Source organism: Parus major, chromosome 3 (assembly GCF_001522545.3).
Source record: "Parus major isolate Abel chromosome 3, Parus_major1.1, whole genome shotgun sequence".
NCBI classification, from domain to species: domain Eukaryota; kingdom Metazoa; phylum Chordata; class Aves; order Passeriformes; family Paridae; genus Parus; species Parus major.
The window spans coordinates 50,000,420-50,023,181 of record NC_031770.1 but is presented as its reverse complement, the minus strand read 5'-3'; the positions used below and the strand labels follow the sequence as shown (position 1 = coordinate 50,023,181).

The 22,762-nt window shown below is 41.0% G+C and overlaps 1 protein-coding gene across 1 annotated transcript; it reads left to right on the top strand.

Annotated features, from left to right (window-relative positions):
* Positions 1–5,367: 5,367 nt before the first annotated feature.
* Positions 5,368–21,562, top strand: LOC107201114 (p53 apoptosis effector related to PMP-22-like). Its single transcript, XM_015620308.2, has 3 exons — positions 5,368–5,752; positions 19,196–19,339; positions 19,592–21,562. Exons 1-3 carry the CDS (start codon positions 5,542–5,544, stop codon positions 19,804–19,806), a joined length of 570 nt encoding a protein of 189 aa, XP_015475794.1. The 5' UTR covers positions 5,368–5,541; the 3' UTR covers positions 19,807–21,562.
* The last annotated feature ends 1,200 nt before the right edge of the window (positions 21,563–22,762 follow it).

Here is a 22,762-nt window from a genome sequence, read left to right as displayed (position 1 = left end):
CTTTTTGTTTATTCATGGTAACGGGGACAACACATGGTAATTTTCAGTCCTTTGTGAGCGTAAAATATTTTATAAGCGTCAAAGTTTGCTAAGTCTCAAGGTGACACACTGGAAATCAGTGTTCACTGAGTTTCAGAGGGCCCAGAAAGGTTTGGAGTGAGCACTCGGATGAAACTGAACATAAAAGTGAGGCAAGTCCTGCCCTACAGTGTGCTGCCCTGGGAAATGATCATGGATATAAGTAGGCTGGTTTGATGGTCACAGTCCTGAATGTGCACAAAGGTATGTGATAGGGGCAGGAGCTGACCTGTGGCCATTACAGTCCCTTTTCAGGAAATAACCTATTTTTAAGCTCTCTTTGTGTTAGCAATCCCTTACGACAGTAAATAAGAATGAAAAAAAAAATATAAAAAAATAGGTGAATTATTATACATGAAAATTAATTTCTGACTTGAAATAGAAAGACAAAACAACTTGCGAGACAAAACTTGGGAAAATCATAATTGGCATATAGTAGTAAGACAATAAGTTGTAAATGTTGCTAATTTTAATTTTAGCCCTCTTGTCAACTCAACTTCACATCAAATATTTAAAACTGAAGACATAATTTCCACGTAACACGTGAGTTTCAGCAAAATCCCTCTTTTGGCTGGAGAATCTCAAAATGAAAATTCCTGGCTGAAACCCCTTAAGACATGCTTAGTGTGCATGTCATATCTGTAAATCTCAGAGTGTTTAAACAAGTAGCTATTCCCAATTGACCCATAAGGCAGAGCAGATAAAAGCCATTTTTTTGACAGAGAACTGTAAGTAACAAGGCTGTGGCACCTGGGAATTACCTAAGTGAAGCTGATTTTATTCCTCTCCTAAGGCAACTGAGCTTTATGCTTTACCAAGAGTTATTGTTATGATGCACTACAACATGACAAGTATTTAGTTAGCTTACCTATGCCACAGAGAAGTTCTGAAGCCCAAAGCAAGTAGCTTAAATAAAATTATCCCATATACAGGACTGCACTGTACCACTCTAACTGCTTACCCATGGGTTCATAAAATCCCTGAACACAACATGCTATGATTCTTTCATTCTATGATTCTGCTTGCTCACCAGAGAGCTTTTGCTCCTGACAGTCACTCAAGGAAAATACAGACACTCACAATGGTTACAAGTGTCCAGAGGCCATCTCAATTCCTAGCAGTATAGTTGGATTACAGGACACCCTTGATTTCAGCCTTTTGCCTGGAGGACGGGGAGTTGACTGAATTGATTAAACTTCTACAGAGCCTCTTTAGGAAATACCTGGGGATTTAACCTTGTTCCAATATAGAGCTTATCATATCCTTAAAAAAAAATAGCTGACAATTAAATCCATGTTCAGGCACACAGAGTCTTTGTACTTTCCTAATCTTGTGTTTTCCCTATTTGTATTTTCCCAATACAGTCTTGAATTGCTCACATAAATGACAGTCCTGGATGCCGCCCCACGTTTGCAACTCAGGTGTTAAAACTTACTGGTTTGCACATGTAGCCTTGCTAAGGAGAGGAAGAAAGCCCTTTTAAGCCTAAGCCTTTGTCCTGCCAAGGCAAGCCTGCTTTAATGACAGGAGCTTGCATGTGGGGCAGGCTTTGGAGGCCCTGCAGCAAGTTGGTCCTGGATGACTCTTGCTAAAAATCTTAACAAACTCCTGTGGGAATTTTCCTCTGAGCTCAGCAGTCAGTGAACAGAGGAAGTATCCAACATCTGCAGAGGTCTCCTGTGCTGTGTGTGCTAGATGGGTGAAAGCTTTCCCAAATGCACAGAGGCAGGGCTGAGCACCCACCATTCCCCAGGTCATCATATGTGTCATGGAGCAGTCACAGTGCCTGGCCACCACAGGAGAGCTCCTCAGAAAGGGTTGGTGTGGGCAAAACTACAAGATCTCAACTGCATGCATTTTTGTAGGAGGGTGTTTTTATTTTGCATAAAGCAAAGTCCAATCTTGTTCAGAATGTATTTCTACATGACGATTTCTGCATGTTGATTTCTACAATGATGTCTAAAGGTCTTTTTCTACACGTGCTTGCTATGGATGAAATATTTATCACATGGAGAATACTATTGCCTTAATGCCCAGGGGATGCAGGGTACGTGAGTGACCACAAGGTACAATTTGGCTGACTGAGTTGCATCACTCTTTGGGCTGTGGTTATAACAGTAGCTGTAGTGCAGCCCTTTCCAAAGAGAAACAGTAGATTGGCATTACCAGCAAAAGAAAAGAACCTATGGTTGTAAATAGATTAATAGAAATAGTAGTAATGACATTTATGCTCAGATTTACTTGTCAGACGTTAGGTAGCACACAAGAGAACAGATCACAAAACAATCTTAGCAAAGCTTTTAAAATTCAAACTCTAGGGACTTTTTGTTTATAGGCAGTGTGATTATCAGAGAATGAAAATGTGCTTGCTGCTAAAGTCATGAACATGCACCATAGCCAGTCAGCTTAAGCCAATCCAGTCATGTATACAGCTTAGCTGACCAGTCAGAGACTAAAGGTGAATAAAAATACACTGCCAGTGATTTGTTAGCTTCTTCTTCCACTAAGAAAACCATCTGTGTCTTGGCTGAAAATGGCATATTTTTATTTCTAACTCTAATGCTATAGAGTTGTTTGTTTTATTAATGTCCTCTTGCTTACTTGATAACCTCAAGTAATAAAGAAGATTCATTAGCAATATTTTTAGGTGCGGAAAGTGCACTACAATCTGTTTTAACATTGATAATATATCTTTCATTTCTGACAGATTATGCTGGTGTTAGCCAGGAGGGTCTATATTGGAGAACAAGCATTTGCTTTCATGTAAACAGCCAGTTTACACATTGTAAAAGACAAGGCATGGTGAAGGTAAGTCATCACTTCACTTAGTTTCCAATAATTTTTCCCTGTTTGCCGTATGAGTACCAGAATTACATGAGATAGATACATTGTTTTGTTACCTTTGGATGTATCTCCCTCTCTACTGTTTAAGATATCTCAAATTACCCTTTTACTGAATGTGAAGACAGCCTGTAATTCTAAATTCCTTAATGATGACAAAGGTGGGCAAGACACAGAAACATTCATGGTGACTGAATACTACTCACCTTTCTTTCTCAACATGATAATGTTCTCTGTGGTATCACCTTGCAAATGGTAACATTTGTGACAGTATGCATTCATCCACAGGTGAGCTGTAACAGAAACTGATGACAAATCCTTCAGTAAGTGCCTACCTGAAACATTGCTGAGCATTCTAAATTCAGAGGGGACCATTTTAGTCCTCATCAGACATTGGCTTTCAAATGCATGACAGTACCTGTCTTCATACGAGATTTCAGGTACAAAGTTGCTTTAATTTGATTTGCCTATATTCTTATAAAGCTGTAATTTTGTGAGAGGTTGAAACTTGGAGTGAGACTAGATTCAGACAGCTGAGTGAAGGCTTGTCTACCTTCTACTGCCACATTCACGAGTATTTCTGAAGTCATTTTTTAATAAAAACATTTCTGTGTTCTCTCAAACTTTAGAATTCTATTGTGTCCACTTCTACCCCAGCTGTGGCAACAGAAGGAACATGCATATTCAGACTTGGACAACTTGCAGGTAATAGCATAGCATACTAAGGCTGGGCTTCAAATGATATTAGCTTTGATGTAAACATTTCTTCAAATCATGCATAAAAATCATGCATTTCTTTAAATCATGCATAAAAATATATATACTGCAGTGTTATAGAACAAGTAAATTATATTTTAGACATTAGATTAATGATAACTGAATTTGTGGATGGCAGAAATGTGGACTACAATGGAAGATACATTCTATTCTAAGGAAATTGTTGTTCCATAAAGTTTACCAAAAAAATGTGAGATTGTCCCTTATTTCCAACTCAAAACAGCAGCTGAGGCGTCTTCGTTGTTGGCTGTAGCTTTCAAATTCAGTGCTCTCACAGAGGCCTGTTGGATACTCTTAATGGACCTCTCACAGCTACAGGGATATTGGATGGTCTGTGCCACAGGGCAGCTGCTGGCAGGGTGCTTCAGCTGGCCAGAATGAGAGATAATGCAGCCACACCACTGCTAATCTACCAGCAGGCAAATAAGGTGTCTAATGAAAGGTAAGGCATGGTGTCAAATTAATTTCTTCACACTGAATTCTTCATGGAGTTACTACTTCTTCACTGTGCTGCAGCTCATTGCTGTGGATGTTCCAGTTTGATGCTCTGCAAGCTCAATGCCTCTTCAGGCACAGTGTGTCAGTACAATGTAAATTATTCATTTCTTTTATTTGGGCCATTATTGATTTTTGAATATTAATTCACAAACATGTTTGTGGTTTGCAAACAGTTCATAGCAGCCAAATGCACCATGAAAGTTGCAATATGATAACAAATTTGAGTTCATGACAGCAGTGCTTGGTTGCAGCCCCACCTGGCAAATTCCACCGGGAGCAAAGGATACTTTGCATCCTCTGGACTTAACAGTGTTTTACACAAACCAGCTTTGACCAAGGGCCGCAGCTGCTTTCAGATGTAAATGCAATTGGGCCCTACCAAAACACCAGTTGTAGCACGTGTTAGTTCAAAGGATGTGCAGGGAACACAGCAATATCTTCTGATAGCTTCTGAGCCCACAGACAGAAAACTCAGCCCGCACTCGGCTGGTTGTCCTCCCAGGGCATAGAGAGGTGATGGCTCATCTCTGCCTTGCACTCTTGGCAGCCGCAGACAGGCTCTGACAGGCCCCAGGCAGTGTGTGTACCGCCAGATCCACACTCAGGGAGTGTTTGTGAGGCTCAGTCAAACCAGAACTCGGCTTTTGTTCTCCCAATGAGGCTATATCCAGATCATACTATATTTTTCTTTTCCTCGGTACCTACGCTCCAGAAGGGGGGGGAGCAGACAGTGACATTCCCTATTGCCTTAGCTTTATAAAAGCTATGGGAATTTCTTTAACTGTAAAAATTGTAAAAAATAAGGTATGGTTTTATTTTTAAATGGAGTCCTAGAAAGGCAGCTTACAGCCTCCAGGTGGCCAGTTTCAGAAGCATCCACCGTGTCATGCAAATAGTTCCCTCTCGTCTCTTCTTTCTCCTGCCATAATGCAAATCCCTTCGAAGACAGAAAGGTGTAAGCACAGCTGCTGGTAGGGATGTCAGGAAGGAAAGTGTTAAATGCTGAGGGTAAACACCTCCCGATTTGTTACCTACTCAGCAGGGCAGAGAAGATCTCACAGATAAACCCAGCCTCGAAGCTTCTCCCTAGCTCAACTGGTTATTGCTCAGCAGCAGCTCTTACTCATCTGAATCTAGGTGGAGCTCCATCCCTCCCTCCATCCCTCCCTCTCTCTCTCTCTCTCTCTCTCTCTCTCTCTGTGCTGTGTGTCCTGGCTGGAAGGCTTTTCTCCAGCATCTGCACACGCGTCCGTAGCTACTGCTGGGCCTTCCCGGAGCTGCGCGCAGGCCCCGCCGCTGTGCCCGCCGAGCCCGCGGCTGAGGGCCCTGTCCCGCCCGCCCTGAGCCATGGTGAAGTACGGCCTCGACTACACGCGCTGCAGGTGGATCCTGCCCCTGCTCCTGGGCATAGGAGTCATCTTCGGGATCATCGCGCTGGCGGGCAGGGGCTGGCTGGAGTCGCAGACCTTGCCCTATGTGCAGCAAGCGTCGCTGTGGCAGAACTGCAGGAGGGCTGACCAGGGCGGGGAATGGAACTGCGAGTCCCTCATGGGCTACGGTAAGCGCCGGCAGGGGTGGCGGGGAGCAGGCTCTGAGGCAGAGGGTCACATCCCGCAGGTCTCCTAACAGTATCTCCCTGGCAATACCTGGCATTTATGTATGAAGCCACGGGCAATAGGGACTGCCACTAAATGCACCAAGAGTTTTGAGTAACCGGGTGAAGAAATAAAATGCCCTCACACCCCTGTGCAGAAGATAACCTAGAGGATCGCATAACACATAAAAACCCCACACATGGTATTGTTCCAGTACAGAAAATAATACAGGATTTTCTTCCTCTCTCAGAAGAAGCTGGTAACCTCTTCTCACTAATCACTGCTTTTGGAAACTTAGCGGCTACCGGTGCTCAAACATCTAAACAGGTTGTGTGGGTAAGCCTGGCGTTAGTGTGACAAGCTGTTCCGAGTGCCAGAAAAAGGGAGGTAAAAATGTAAGATGGTAGCAAGATATTCCCAGGGAGTGTCAGGCTACAGAATGCTGTCCTGAAACTGCTCTGGTAGGTGGGTCGTGTGAAAGAGTCTCCTCGTGATTATGAAAGAAAACTTTAAAAGATGAAAGGATTTCTTGTTTGTATTAAGTTTTGGTGGCTATTAAACATGTTGACCCAGGTGCAGTCTTCAGCTTGAAAAGATGTGAACCACAAGTGTAGGAGAATAGCCCAACAGAAGGGTCACTCTGGATGTGCTGTTTCTTTCTTTTATTTTTTTTTTTTCTTTCTGCTTATTTGCTATTGGCCATGGTTTGAAACAAGTAATTCTGGATAAAGGTCTGTTAGCTTGAGCTGGAAAGGAAGTTCAAGGGTTCTTACAATTTATGCTCATTCAAATTAGAGAAAAGGAAGAACCTTTTCTCTAGGGCTCAGAATCTCAGCTGTTCGTGTTAAAAATAAGAGTAAAAGCACTTGCTGAAGTAATCTCAGGGATCATTTATTACAGTGTTTCAGAATTGTTCCTGAAGGTTTATTGTATGTCATGAAACTCTACCTTCTATGCACAAAATTCATCTGTAATGAGTTAATTGCAGCAGGCCTCTGTGAGTGTAGGGCTCCAGGCACAACCAGCTCCACCAAGCATCACCATCCACTCCTGCTCTCAGGGCTCCAGCACCAGCTCTGTGGCTGGGCATGAGTCAAGCCAGCAAATTGGCCTCTGCTACATGGAACTTGAGAGAAGGAGAAAGAACATGATGCTAAGTAGAGGGCTTCCCAGACCCGAGTTTCCTCCTAAGTTTCCTGAAAAGTGAGCCCTCCTCTTGAACTCCAGGCTAGGCCCTGGAGAATGCTATGAATGCCAGCTTTAACTGGACAGAAAACACTGAGATGTTTCACCTTGCTTCCCTTGATAATACAAGAGAAATTTTTCCTTGCTTCTGGGACCTAGATAGGTGTTTGACATTTAATTTCCCTCCTTATCCTGCCTCACTCTGATAACTTTAAATTCCACAGCTGTATGCACGGTTTCCCTGGAAACTGGACAGCATCTACAGACAAACCAGGGAGGTCATCCTCTGTGTGGACTGTCCTGCAACGTCTGGGGTTACCATGAATCACATCCACATCAAATCCAGCACTTTTAACGCAAACATTGTGGTCTTGGTACACACATGCAGAACATTATCCAGCAGGTACATTGGAGAGTCCACTGACACTTCTGAAAGCATTGGAAATGCTGTTCATGAGCTGCATGACTGCATTATGCCCCCAATAGACATGCATCTATTACCTGAACTCTTCAAGGTGATTCAATATCCAGGAAGCCTAAGCAAATCCTCAAAATCCTCCTCAAAAAAAAATAATTCCTGAATATGTCTGGTACAATGGAGTCACCTGGCCAGTGGGAGAATATGTGAAAGCTGTATGTAAATAAGGTATGCAAAGGCCAGGTAAGAGTGGGTTATGCTGCCAGGCTTCTGCCTTTGCCAGATTATGCCATTAAAATGCAGATCTTGCCTTTTATGGGGGCAAGTTATCCCTGACCCAGGAGAGGACTGTAGGCCTGACTGTTAAGACCACAAACTCATGTCACTGTCCCGATCCTTTCCAGACCTTTCCCTCAGACCCCTTCTCTCCAGAGGTGGGATGTGCTCAGATCCAATCCTGTTCTCCATTTTTCCTTGCTCAGTTGATGCAGGGTTGGGATTTTTCTTTTGTGACTCACACCTTTTCTCCTGCAGGGCAGAGGTGGCAGATGCTGATCTTGTATTCCACCCAAAAGACCAAGCCATGAGAGCATGTCACTTGTGAGCATCCAGGTCTTGTGTTGAGCCTGATTGTACCTGCCTTAGTGATGAAATAGAGGGTTTTAGTAATTTTGGGATTACATTTGTCTGCTGTGCTCCATAAAGGTCATGGAAAACAAGCATTCAGCATCATGTTCTGTGGGACGTTTAACTTTGTGCCAAGCTAAACACAGTGCTGGTTAAACTAAGTGTAATTACATGCTTTCCTGAGCACAGAGACAAAGATGTGATGTAAATGTAAAGGACAGAAGTGTTTTACAGCCTTCCTGAGATGCGATCTCTTTTCCCCCCTCTGTTCCACAGTTTCCATCTTGTTTCTTCTGACCTTTATTCTCAGCTTCCCTGCCTAATCTGCCACTGGCTGGGTAGGTTTTGAAATTTGGCCCTCCTGCAGGGGTGGTTTCACTGATAAACATGATATGTATGTGTACCCCAGCAGCTGCCAGCAAATATTGTCAACATGACTTGGACAGTGTAGTTATCTTAATCCACTGCAGTCATCTTCGTCCTATCATAATTAGATATAATTGCAACATCCTTGCAAGTTGTTAATTATAATGTGCAAATTCAAATCAAATTCTGCATGTGCAATGTTTATAATTCCCCTTGAATCTCGGCTGTTTGGCTTAAGATATGTTTATACAGTTGGAAGGCAAAAGACCAACATCATTGAGGTTGATTATATTGGAAGGGAGGAAGGTTGGATATTTCATTGGCTGCATCATCAGAGTTTGGAGGGTTTGATTTTTTTTTTTTTTGAAAGGCAATAGAGTAGCTCCGCTGGTACACTTGTCTTCTGTGAAAGCATCTGCTCACCCGTGGTCTTTTGCAAAGGTTGTCAGCTCTGTGGGAAGTGAGAATATGAAGAGTTTGTACACTCTGTTATCTTCTCCAAGTCTTCAGATCATCTGCTTTAAACATATGACACTCATGTAGACATTATCAATGACTGTTGCTTTTCAAGCATATTTAGTTCAAATAAATAGAACTTTCTAGGAAAAAATATCCAGTGCATTAGGATACTTATTCAAAATGCATGGAATTTAGGATGAAGGACTGAGAGATTCATTGCTCTTGCTCTTCATCGTTCTTGCACTTGGAAAAACAAAGGGCTCGATCTGATGACACGCTTAAACATATACAAGGAGAGATTAAGACTTTTTGGATAGATAATGAGCAATATGGAATGTATCTCTGTGGGACATGGCTGAGCTTACACAGAAGATGCACAGGTTAAACTCCATCATGACACTGGCACAGCACTCCTTTGTTTTTCTTGTTCTTTGGCTATATTACCTGTCCTGAACAAGGTGTGTCTTGCAGACATGAGACATTTCTTCAGTATGTAATTTATTCCACTGCAGGCTTTGAAGATGTTTAAACATGTTTAGGTAAATACATAATAAACATAAATGATGTGGGGGGAAATAACTGATTTTATTAGTCTGAATGCGATGCACAAAGGATGAGAAACTTGTGACTACACTTGTCCCCTCTTATCTTCCACCCAGCCTTGCAGTTCTTCCATTTGCAGGTGCTGGCATCAAAACAACTGAAATGTTAAAACTCTAAGCATATGTTGATGAGATAATCTTATTTGCATAGTGCAAACAGAGATCTTGGGGAAAATATTCAGGAAAAGCCATTTCCATATGGCAAGTGGAATCCACATCTTCAGTTATTTTCACATCATAATATTCTATTATAGCTTTTCCTGAGATGTGTGGAGGGGTTTGTGGCTGTGGAAGTTAGTGGAGGTATGAACAATTTTGCCATCTGGAAAGGACACTTTTGTAGGGCTTGTCTTCCAGGCAGATAATGTGCAACTATGTTCTAGGTATCCAGTTTTATTTTGGTCTATGAATATCAATGCAATACTAGAAGATAAGGTTAGTATAGTATGATTATGATGAACAAAAATTACTTCAAATATGCCAGCAGATGAGTATGGTCACAGGATAAGTGAAAGAAGGAAATGTTGTGAAAGTAATATCCTTTTGAGAAAAGAAATATTCTGCATCCCCATTGATGGGTAGATTTTTCCCCCTTTTTGCCTATACCAGGCTTTTGCTTCCAGGGAATCTTTTGCTACAGTGCAGCACCATTTATTATCCTGGAGGAGGAACAAAATGGAAATCACTTACTAAAAATCCCCAAGTAATGATACAACAGCAAGGTTACATGGTGTGGTTTCTCTCCTGGTACTACAGCTCCCACTGGCCTTGCACTGCTGGCCACACAGCCCTCCCTCTGGAAAATTGCCTTCTCCATCAGAGCACTGACTCATCACACCCGGGGCACAGGACACACCAGGCACCAAGCTTTGCTGCTGCCACACTACCTATGTAAAACTGTTTTTCCTTCCCCCATATTCCCATCACATCTGATAGCCAGCACCTAATCCCAGCATGGGAAACTCTTATGTTCCCCAAGATAAAGCAAGCACCCTGAGCAGGGTGACATGGGGACATTTCCAGAGGGACAGGATGGGATACAGCAGATGGAGGACAAACAAGATGTCTCAGTGGCCCTCTGGCATCAAAATACAAATGAAGTAAACAAGTAACTGTGCTTTTGAAGTAGGGATCATCTCAAGTCACTGGGCCTTTATTGCAGATTTTCCTTGAAGTCAAGGTTCTGCACTTAACAGCTTTCACAGTTTGGTAAAATCCAAGGACATTTGTAGAAGTGTCTTTGCAGCTGGGAAAGAGGCTGGGGAGGTTTCTGACCAGTTCAAGGAAGCCTGTGGGAAAGCCCAAGATGGAGCCCAACTCTGCTCTGTGCATGGCCTGGATTAAAGGGCAAACCTCTACTCCTTTGTCAAAGGCTGCTGCTGATCCTGCTGTATTGTAGCATAAAATGCTTATATTAATATAAAGCCATTGTCTGTGGTTTTAATAACAGTATGTAGAGAAGCATATAATTTCTTAAAACATCATTCTCCTTAAAGTGTAATGTTACCTGGGACTAATCAGTGAGAAATGAGATTATAAGATTAGTTACTGAATAATGTAGAATATTCAATAATTATTCAAAACTGAGAATGAGAAAAAATAGAGTCTCAAACATATAGCTAATGAAAAAGCCACAACAGGATTGGATTGATGAATTTTGTAAGGAATGATGAAAGAAAGAAAGAAAAGGTTTGATTTTTCCCCAGCTTGTAGGAGACGTGCCATTGTTTCTAAACCAGGTATAAGAGAAGAGAATCAAGGCCAGAGCATTTAATTACTGTGGCACTTTTTATTCCTTATCTGCAATTGCTTGTGTACTTTCCCTTATAGAGTTTGTACTTTTATAATTTCAGTGGCAGATTCTTTTAATCAGATTATTTTCTAAATAATAGTAATGCTCTTGAGCAGTTAACTCTCCAGAGAGCAATTGGACATGTAATCCCAAGTTTATTATCCAGCCTTCCCCTAATAATTACAGTTAGATTATGTGGAAAAATAGCAGTCACGTGGAGCCTTCTCATCTGGCCATCAGGAGATATGAACTGCTGGTGCTGAGGATTTTGGGGAGATCCTCAACACTTTGCATTTTCAGGCCCTGGAGTCCTGGAGAGAGGATTCCATTCACTTACACAGGAGGCATCTCTGCTGACAGCATGTGGAGACTTGACAGCATGGCCAAACTCTCAACCCTCTTCACCTTCTCTGTTTCTCTAGTTTATTGAGGTAATCTGATACAGCATGGCTATAATAACATCTCCATAGTCTGAACAGTGATAAGGGCTGCAAGATGCAAATTCCACCGTGGGTTCAAACAGATTACTTAAGTGGGAAGGTGTTACACAGCAAAAGAAATAGAGCTCTCAGAACATTCTTTCATGTTTCTGTATCGCTTTTCACTGGCAGCCTGTGCTGTTCTGAGACACCTCAAACACACTGACTCAGTGAGCATTGTAACATGTTTCTTCTTTGTCAAGAACCATTACAAAATAAGTCATTGCTCAAAAATTCCCAGGAACTCAAAGTAGCCTGTGGAGTGCTGACACTAGCCTATGTTCCAGAGGTATCTGGCTTCCTTCTACTAGTACTAAATAACACTTCCCTTCAGTCCTGCTGAATTACTAATCTGAAACTGAATACATCTAATGTCACCTACTGTGCTGATATATGCATGCTGTGCCCCAATCAGGCCCCCAAAAATAGGAAGTCTGTGCAGTTCATTTAACAACCTCGTCAGCAGTAAGCAGCAAGGGACAAAGATTTTCAGGATGCATTGTAAAAGCTGTTTCATTAATAAGAAGAGTAAAAAAATTCAGTATCTTTTTATGGGAACAAAGCACGACTTCTGCTTATATGCTGGGGGTTTTCTTTTGCAAATAATAAAATTTTGCCTCTACCAGAAAATCAGATCCAGGTTCACAGCTGCTATCTGTTAGTAGGAAATTCCCTAGTGCAAAAGGTGATTTTCAGCAAGATTTCAGAACAAAGTTTGCTCACAGCATGAAAACTGTAGATCAAGAATGACAACAATTCTCAGTCCACATGGAAATAAGATGTAAATTCAGTGTTCATTAGTCCCAAATGACTCTGGGAATATAAAACTTTAAAAGAGCTTTTTTTTTTGGAAAGGTTCCACTCTACTGTTTTGATTAAAAGTCCTAGTTCATAGCCTGTGTTATCATGGAAATTGATTCTGTTTAATTCACATTAAATATTTCAACCCACTCTGGGGTAATTAGAGAGCAGGTACATCTTGCTATTCTCATTAACTGAGCTTATGTAAATGAACTGATTAATCAATACCTTACCTGTTTTATTTATCTGGCACTCCCAAACCCCATGTACACGTCCAAGTATAAGTAATCCTGCCTTAATTTAAAATAAATAGGAAAAAATAGGAAGAAAAATGTTATAGCATTGAAGTGTATGAGGCTGAGCTTTAATCCTGAGATTTTCTCAGTGTGTGCAACTGCTTCTGAAGATAATGTGAGATAGGGGTACTCCCTGACTCTCTCATGAGCAAACCTTTAATTTTGAGGCACTGTGTGTGCATTATATTTAATAGCTAACTTACTCCCTTGGTACTCCCTTTGATGATGGCTCTACACCCTCTCTGCCCCTTCTGCCTTCCCAGCACTAAGTAAGCATCAGGGATCAGCCCTCATTAATACAAGATTTGCAGAAGCCAGCTTCTAACTCAAGCTTGTACATGCCCGAGCTTATGATGAGATGAATTTGAACCACTCCCTCAAGACGTAACTGCTCCTCCCCTCAAATTCAAGTCAGAATAGCTTCTAAGTTTAATTGCTTGCCTGAGTAAGAAAGGAGGGTTGCAGATTACATAAAGGTTTTGCCTGTGTTTGTTTTTGGGTGAAGTCAGTGGTGAGGAATTAATAGGTTTTTCCTTTAAAGGAGTTAAAGCCCACCAAGCCACACTGAGCTATCACTTTAGCATGCAGCTTATGGACAAAAACTGCTTTCTGCTAATATATACTGTACTTTATTGATAGAATAACTCATACTCATAAAGGTTCTTTTCCTTAATGTTGTCATTTAAATCATTTTTATGAGGTAATTGTCCTAAAGTCCTAATCCTTTCTCATTTATATGGGACCTGTTACTAATCATTGAGAAACTTTGGCAATGGCATTATCCTAGTGTGAACCTAAATAGGTCATTCTCTGTTTCCATGGTTGTCTTTTAAATAATGGCAAGCTAAAAACTGGTTCTGGCTCACACAAAAATGATTTTTATAAGATAATACTCTGTTATTAAATGAGAAATCCATATTAACAGCCAATGAATTCTAAAAAACTAATGGTAGGAGGAAAAGAACAGAGTTGCCAAAGAGGATGGCATATAGAAAGACTAAAAAATCTGCATTTCACTGCAAAAGATGTAAGTTCACACAAAAAAAATAATCCAAAGAAAAACCTCCAGTACTGACTACCCATGTGAAAGATATACATAGAATGAAGTTCTTTTAAGAATGATCCAGAGGCAGTGAAGACAGAAACTCAGAAATACTACATATCCAACCACACCTTTGATGCTATTTTCCTTGTTTTATTTTGTTCATAAATTATCCATGACTAATATGTGATTTTTTTTTTCTCATTGGTACAACTTCTTTTGAAATAATTTTCAGTCAATGGCTTTCAGTCTGCACGTGGAGTTTATTCATAAGAAGTTGCTTTTGATAATTTCTGATTTATCTTGGCTGTATACAAACTCATGCACGCTAGTATTTCAATGCCAGCTCACGTGTTCAGCAAACAATTACAGAGATTATAGTGTGCATTTGTTTCCAGGAAGAGTGCAGAAATTCCCCGTAGCTGGCATGTTACAGAGGCAGTATTTCCAGAAGACTGGATTTTGCACTGTGTAGTGTTGCACAGGTAGCACAGGAAATCCAGAGTCCTGATGACAGTGGCATGCATGTACACCAGCAGCTAGTAACCCTTTGGCTGGTAGAGATTGTGGGTTAATGGGTTTGATGGACCACCTTGAGAGTCATGCTAAGGGAACACGAGTTCTGCTGCAAACATGTGCATTTTCACATGGAAACTTTCTTGAGGAGAACAAACTAAAGGGAAATGGGTAAAACCTGGCCAAAGCAGTTCCTTTTCAAAGTGAACCATGTGTTCTGCAGTGTTTGCCACACCCTGACAAAGAACGCCAGGTTGAGAAACTCAAGTGAGTTCAGCTTTGTTTCCAAAATAATGCTCTTTCCCTTTAATCAGAGGGATGTTAAACAGGTTGGGCTCTGCAAACTCAGCCTAGAAACATTCTCATTATGTACAACACAGAGATGAATCCCTACTGCTGCAGATTTTAGCTCTCCTAAGAATCGCTTTGCAAGACTGTAGCTAGAACTGCAGGGTTTATGTTTCTTTCCCTCAGTGGTATGAAGGACAAGAGCAAAATATTAGTCTGTTACATTTTCTTTCACCCCTCCCTGGTTCTTGTGAATTAAAGCTACCCTTTCTCAAATTGCTGCACAATTCACTGCAGTGTGACAATGATCAGTCAGTAAGAACCTCTAGATAATTGCTGGTGTCTTTGAGCTGGCAATAAATATTTGTTTTTCTTTCCAATGCTAGTTGTGTTTAGCTTCAAGCCAAGAGAAAAATTTGGAGAAATATGTTCTTATTGATTATACAAGGAGCAGTACTTCTGAACTCTCTGGGGTCGCTTTCAGAAAATGTCACCCAAGGGGAGACTTAGCAGTTTATGTGGTGTGGGAGTACCAGATCAAGAAAAACACGAGAATGTTATTGTGAATGTTCTCCCATGTTTTGAAACATATATACCAGAAACATGGGCATTTGTATTTGTCATGGAGGAAGCAGAAGTCATATGCTATTTTTAAGACACAACAATTCTTTTTTTTGAAGGCACCATTTGGAGCATGAAAGATGGCAGGCTAAGGAAATACTAGGTTTGGTGGTTCAAAGTTTTGGCTCAACTTACTGCTGAGCAAGAAAGTTTGTTTCTTTTGTGTGAAGCACAGATAGTGTTTACACTTTCTTAAACTCTAAGATGTGTGAGGGACTAAAATCAGGAAGGCTGGAAACTGGAATTATTCTTAGACCTGGATGTCTGATTAAGTCCATCAGCTTCCCTATGGCTGCAGCCAGATATAGGATAATCAGAAGGTGTTTATATGGTGCAATACAAGAGGTAGTCATGCTGCCTTCAAACTGAGTTAGCTTTAATAGCAGAGGAATAAATAAGTGTTATTATTTAATTCTGTCTTAGTGAATTATGTAGCTCATAAGATATCATGAGCACTGTCCTGGCATGAAGGGCTCTTTCTGATCTGTAAATTTGCTTGGAGCTTTTCCCACACAGTAGGGAGTTATAGAAGTCAGGCACTTATTTTCATTTTCCAGTGGTAACATATTACTGTATTTACTTTGGATAGCCCAGATCTCACAAATCATTGCTATTGACATACAAAACGCTGTTATCAGAAACATTGTCCTTGCTCTACTTGAGACAGATGTGAAAACATGGGTTCCTCTTGCCTGTTTGGGATAGCAATGTCTTGTTCAAGACCAAATTGCTCAGAAAATTGCCAGTCAGAATGAGTTTTGGTGTGTAGCTGCCCATAAACCCTTTCACAGTGTTCAGTGATGTTCATTCAGCTGATGCAGGAACTGAAAAAGGGAGAAATGGGACTGGCACCAAAGCATTACAGGATGCTTCTGGTATTCAAGGACACTTAAAATATAAAGTTTCTTTCCTTACAAGCACATTTTAACTCTTAAACAGCCAAAAGCTCACCACCATTTTTGGGGCTGAAAAACAGATCTCCAAAACTGCTGAATACTTTTACAAACTCAGTTTGCTATCCTGTAACCTGCTGCTCCCTCTGTTTCAATTTTTGATTTGGTGACAGATGGACTGAGCCCTTTCAGCTTTTAATTACCCTCACTTTACAGACAAGAATACACTGAATTGGTGTTGCTCCTGTGAGGAGTCTTTGGGCTGGAGTTCACATTTTTAAGAAAAAGCTTTGCAGATAGAACATTTTATTATTATTTTTACTCCATGTTAAAGACAAAAACTCCCACAATATTGGAGGATAAGAAAATATTTGAGACCAAATAAGCCACTTGCTTGTCAGTGTTTTTTGAGCAATTTAATTCTTCTAATTCTGACATTTTAAAGTAATTTTAAGTCTTAGTTCTATTCTTGAAGAACTAAGTTACTCTAGTACTCCTGGCTGGCACAAGATAAAATAAGAATCTCAAATATAGAAACAGTTGCAATTATTGCTGCACAAAGCCTTTGTTACCTTTTACTCTAGAAAGGTAAGATGTTTACACACTGTCGTCTTAGACTACTGATAGCTGACGCTTTTTGTAAAGGACAGATGAACTCAGAATACTTTTCTTCAAGAAAACCCTGTAGAGACTCACTCTTCCATCTTGCTCTACTGCCTTGGAGCTGTGTATTGCTTTTCTTCCAACATTGAGGGTTATTTTTTTCTCTTTTGTAGAACTGAGAGCCACAAAATTGGCTGTTAGGAGATTAAGCAATGCCTCCAAATGCTGTAAGCATCCTGCAACAAGCATGTCTCTTCTTGCCACATAGCCAGTGCCCAGAGGGCCGGGCGTGCGCTCAATCTGCTTCCATACAGTCAGAGCATTTGGAACACTTCTTCAGGAAAACACCTGGGTGAGCCTGGCGGAGGAGGGAGGTGATGGCACGGGCAAGGTGCCACCGCACATGTCTGCAGTCACCAGGCACAGCCCCCTGAGCCCCAGCCCAGGTGCTGTTCTCACCCCAGGGCTTGGTGCTATACCATCAGCTGCTCTTGAGAAGCAAGGCTGAGCTTGGGCAGCGGTGCAGGGGGAACCCCCAGGACTCCTAGTGTCTCAGAACTTGCTGGGCAGGCAGCTGTGCTCTGAGTCTGCTCCTTTGCCTGGGAGTTTTGTATCTAACCACAAGCAGTTGTGTACCTAAGAAAGAACATCACCTCTAGGTGTTCCTGTCTTTTCACCCTTTTGCCAGAAGTATCCACAATTATTTTATCCAAGAACAGTGAGGCCACCATTGCTGAGAAACTTCTCTTACCGCCAGATGCCCTTTTTTTTTGTTTTACAGGGGTAACAGAGAGACAATGGGGTATATTGAGCAGTATAAGAAATTCCTCTTCTTGTCTGTTTCTTCTTCCTGATGTGCTGTTCTCCCTCCTGTGCCTCCACACTGCATACTCTGCCTCTGAAATCTACCCCTGTAAACTCCTAGAGAGAAGAGTTTGGGATAAAACACTGGGCTAGAAAATGTAATGCAAGAACACTTTTGCTGTCCCTTTCACTCTTCCCAGGCAGCTGCCTGTTTACTGTGAAAACACTATAAGCAGACAGAAACTCTGTGGAATTAGAAAGAGAATAGACGTGGCATAAAACTGAAGCTAGAAAGAAGCAGGGATCATAAAGCAGGGAGAATGCTGAAAAGCAAAGGAAAGGGAAATTAGTTTTGATGGGCTGAGGGATAGAAAAGGATAGGTGGAGAATCCTGATCCATTTTTCTTGCTTAATAGTAGTGGTGGTGTGGGCCCTGGGGAAAGAGAGATCGAACACCAAGCTGCCACTCACTGGGGACAGGATGTTTGCTTTTGTGCTTACCTGACTCTGGTCAAGGGAAAGGCAGGACATTTTGCATTTTATTACTTCCATGCTTAAAGCAAACCCATCGATAGGTTTGCTCAATTTCAGATGGAACTTTTACTGAACAGCATGCACTGCATTTAAGTTGAATTGTAATTGTTGTCAGAGCTGTTTGGGCTGTGATAATTTTTTGGCACTGCTGTTGCATATATTTGGTTAGAAGCCAGCACTTGACAAAGGCATAGTGGCTAGATGAAGGGATGAAGTCTGTAGAAGCCTAGCAGACTTTAAGTGCTTACTCAATTTAATACACAATTTAAAATGTGTCGAAGTGGCTTTTTTACATCCAGAAGAAGAGACACTTTGATCTCTTTGAGCAGTAGTTGCTCCTTAATCTTGAAATATTAAATAAATATTATTTTCCCAGTTGTTATTCCAATGCAAAATGCTTTGCATTAACATGTTATAAAATTTTATAATTTGAAAATGAAAGAATTAATACCTGAGCAAGCTTTTTGAATTGGTTCTAAATTTGGACCAAAATCAGAGATCCAATTTTCCTATAAAAAAGATTCCAAATATTTAGCTCCATTTAGGACACGGAGCTAAACTAAGGCTGAAAGACAGAACTCACTGAATTTTAACATTTATGGACTATTTCCATACCTTTAAGTTTGTCAGACTGGTTTTATAAACACTTTGTTTCAAAGGAAGATTTTTATTAATTCCAGGGACAGTTTAATTCTCCTTGTCTGTGCAAAAGGAGGTTGGTTTTATGGCATCTGCTGAGGTAATATTTGTTATTGAAGGACAACATCCATTTTTATATCTTTAAAGCCATTTCTATCTTAATTTGTAATCATTAAAACTAAACAGTAAGCTCACACCCAAGCCCTCTGCTTCTGCATGAGAAGAAAAGCTGGAGTTTTCATGCATTCTGCACTTAGTGCATGACTTCTTGTGGAACTGAAATGTTCACATATAAGAGGAGAGAAAGCTCCCATGCTTTCTTTCTTGGGAGATGATCCTCCTTTCACAAGTTTTAAAATGAACCTTTAATTACTAACCAGAGGAAACCAGCCTTTGTTTTTGCTTTTGTTCCTTTCTAAAGTATCTTCCTTCTGATTTCAGCCTGGGGAAGAGCTGCTGCTGCCACATACCTGGTTGGCTTTCTACTTCTAGTCATCTGTTTTGCACTGGCCATCATCGCATTTGCCATTGACACACTTCGGTTCAACTTCATTCGTGGGATTGGAGGCTTGCTTTTTGTGGCTGGTAAGGCAGCATGTGGAGTCAAGTTTAGCTTGTGCAGATACATCTATACTAGAACTGATATTTTCCTCAGCTGATTCTATACCAAACTCTCTCCTGAGTGTAGCTGAGCTCTCTATGAAAATCAAAGTCTGTCATGGCACTGGATCGATTCTCAGACCCTCCACAACATGGATGGGGTTAGCTACAGGGATTATGGAGGAACGCGGTGGTGCTGGGTGTTAAACATTCTTTTGTTTTCTCCTGTTTCTTCAGCTGTGTTCTCCGTCATGGGCCTGGTCATTTATCCAGTAAAGTTCTCATCTGAAATTGAAATGACAGGAATCAATATGTTCAGCTGGGCCTATGGCTTTGGCTGGACCACCGCCATTATGGAAATATGCTTGGGATTCTTCTTCTGCTGCCTTCCTAACTATGAAGATCAGATCTTGGGTAATGTCAAGCCCACATATTTTTACTCTTCCCCATAAGCACCAGGAAAAATGTGTTCATATTCCAGAGATACCTGACAGACTAGCTACGTTTTTCAGAATATTGTCATCAGATGTTCGTAGAAAAGGCTGGAAACTTTTCTAATGTGTGTAGAAATATGGCACTGGCATCTGAAATAAAGTTATCTACTGTATTTTGGACCTTCATATCTGATGTGGGTTGGTTAGCTAAAGCACAAATATTAAAACCCCTTGGTTTTCCTCATTCATTCCCATGCGTGGGGTTTATGTGAATTCCATTGCATTTTAAAAACATTCACAATTTTAATGAAATTCAGAAAAGCTTATTAAACTGGCAACAAACTGAAACCACATATCTTTCTGAAGGAAAGCTACTCAAAAAAATCCCATTTTGTATGTATCATCTTTAACCTGAAGATTTTACACAATTTTCAAAAAGTCAAATACATTTACCCACTGACTGCCAAAGTAGTAAATTAGTCAGCCAGCACTTCACAATTTTGCTTCTATTTTTTATTCTTTCACTTAAGCCACAAGGACAGAGTAAAGGGATTAAAGCTCCCTACCAGAGCCAGCATCTTGACTTTTCCTCATTCATTTGGAATGTATTTATTTCTAAATATTTGCAAGAGTAAGAAAGGAACGCCAGTAAAGCCTTAAGAATCCTGGTGTGCCACTGCTAGTGCAAGTACAGAGTGGGCAGAGGCAGAAGGGATTTCAAGCCACCCCTGCAACCTGCAGACCTGGTTTGATAAAGCTCCTGGTGTGGCCTTCTTCTTGGGTATCTTGACACATTTTTTTCTCCTGTATCAAAATGTATGACTTTAAAATGCTCTGTTATACTGTCCAGCTTTTTTATCCAGTATAGAAAGGTCAGGTATGATTTCCCTGCACCTCAGGAATTGGGCTGGAGCAGTGTAAGTTTTATACAGCTGCTAAAAGGCCCCTTTTTTCTTCATGTGGTGTTCTTAAGTGTTTTTAAAGTGGAAATTGTATACTGTCATATGCAACTGTAAAGTGCATAAATACCCCTTACCATCTCAAACTAAAGCTCTCATAGAGAAAATCACATCATAAAGTATCTTCCAGCATCCTATACTCCACGGTGCCTCAAGCCTCAATATACTGTGAGCAATGAAGCAATCAAGACTGCTGGTTTCTGCCTTGTTAAACCTAACTTTATAACATTCCATTTAATCTCTTAAGTGAAAAAAAAAAAAAGGTAATATGTAATGTGGAAAAGGAGTCTCATCTAAATCCTTCATATTGAGGTTTACATCTGCAATTTTGTAACTATGTGTACTATGAAATGCCCTGCCAAGTGTTCTTTGTTTCAATGAATTAGAGGTGGAAATTTTTTTAGTTAAAACATTTTGGTAGCTAAAATTAATAAAGACACAGAGCTTCACCTGGGTTGTTTGGAGTTTTTTGCTTGCTTGGTTGGTTGATTGGTTGGGTTTTTTAAGCAGTTAATTCCATTCACTTTTATGGAGTATCTCCTAACTTTGATCAAGAAGAGTGAGAGATGGGTAGAGTATAAACAGTGGGGAGAGTATAGGGATAGTAAGGAATAATTAGACAAGAACATGTAAATACTCTTTAAAAATGTTTCCTAGCTGGAAGAAAAGCAAAGTGAAATATAGAGAACACAGTTTGTATAAAATGACTTGCAATTCTTTGTGTAATATTACCCATTCAGGAGAAAAAACTTATCATAAATATTTTCGTTATGCTTATTACCTAATAAAAGACGGTATCTATGTTATTGTTTCAAAAATGACTCTTAACTTTTGTTCTCTATTGAGAGTGGGGAATTGTGGAAGCCCCCAAAGCCTCCTCTTCTCAGGCACCACCTCAGAGTACCTGAGTATGCTGGCTGAAATTTGACATGCAGCATGACAACTACAGCTTGTGTTATTCTTCAGTCCTGTTGCTGCCTGCCTCCCAAGGCCTTGTTCACAAGAACATGAGAATAGTGGACACTTATGGACTGCTCTGTTTGCTTATGGGCTTTTGGTGCTGAGTGCCTACACACATGATTCTGTGCCATTATGTGCTACAGCTCATTTTGGCACAGACAGTAATGCACTTGTGTTCACCCAATGGGAAACCAGCATGGTCCTGCTCAGTGCTTTTGCTCCAACAGATGTGGCAATCCCCTGAGGAAGTTAAAGAGAACTTAAGCAACCACCGTTTGCACTTACAGTTTCTTTTGCATTAGCTGGACACTGACAAAACACCTGGAGGTGGGGAAAGGTGCACAAAACAAGGTTTAGGAGTGTGACTCCAACCTTGATGAGACAGCAGAGCATAATTAAAACGCAAGGAAAATCAACAGTGATCATCCCCCTTCTTCTCTTCTTCCTTGCTGATCTTGGCAATTTCACCACCTCCTCTCTTCTCTTTTCCTCCTCCTCCTCCTCCCTAAAGGTGTTTGAGCAGTGACTGGGCAGGTGACTGCAGGACACAGTTCCAGTTCCCATTTCCCACTGCCACCTTTCATTCCTGGGACGGGGGATGAATGAAGCAACTTGCTGACCCCAGCACAGCATCAGGCACTGTAGCCTGGCTCCCTGCCCCAGGCCCTCACTGGAAAGGCTTTCCCTTAAAGAACAAGGTGGGTGGGTGGCTGGGTACCCAAAAAGCAGAATTAGCACAGGTACTAGTACTCAAGTAAAATCCCGTCTTTGGGATAGTTTGCTTCCAGTCACGCCAGGCCAGTTCAACACAGGTTGCTAGAAAAACACATCTTGAACTCTGCAGCAGAAAAACAGTGTGAAGAAGGATAAAATTGTTTTACAGATGGCAGTGTTGTTTCCTGCGAATTCTGCAACAGGGGTGCGTGGCAAAAACAGCGTGCAAAATAAAATCGGTTCTGACAGAAAAGGAAGCTGAATCCAGGAGCCAAGGATGTGCCTCAATTTATTAGATTATTAACTATCAACTGCTAGATTTTGAACAAAATTGTTAAATT

What these genes read in the sequence shown, in the direction of transcription:
- LOC107201114 (XM_015620308.2), top strand. Translation starts at nt 5,542, where the DNA reads ATGGTGAAGTACGGCCTCGACTACACGCGCTGCAGGTGGATCCTGCCC. An exon ending in CGAGTCCCTCATGGGCTACG is followed by an intron (nt 5,753 to 19,195) that starts GTAAGCGCCGGC and finishes TTCTGATTTCAG; the next exon opens with CCTGGGGAAGAGCTGCTGCT. An exon ending in AGGCTTGCTTTTTGTGGCTG is followed by an intron (nt 19,340 to 19,591) that starts GTAAGGCAGCAT and finishes CTGTTTCTTCAG; the next exon opens with CTGTGTTCTCCGTCATGGGC.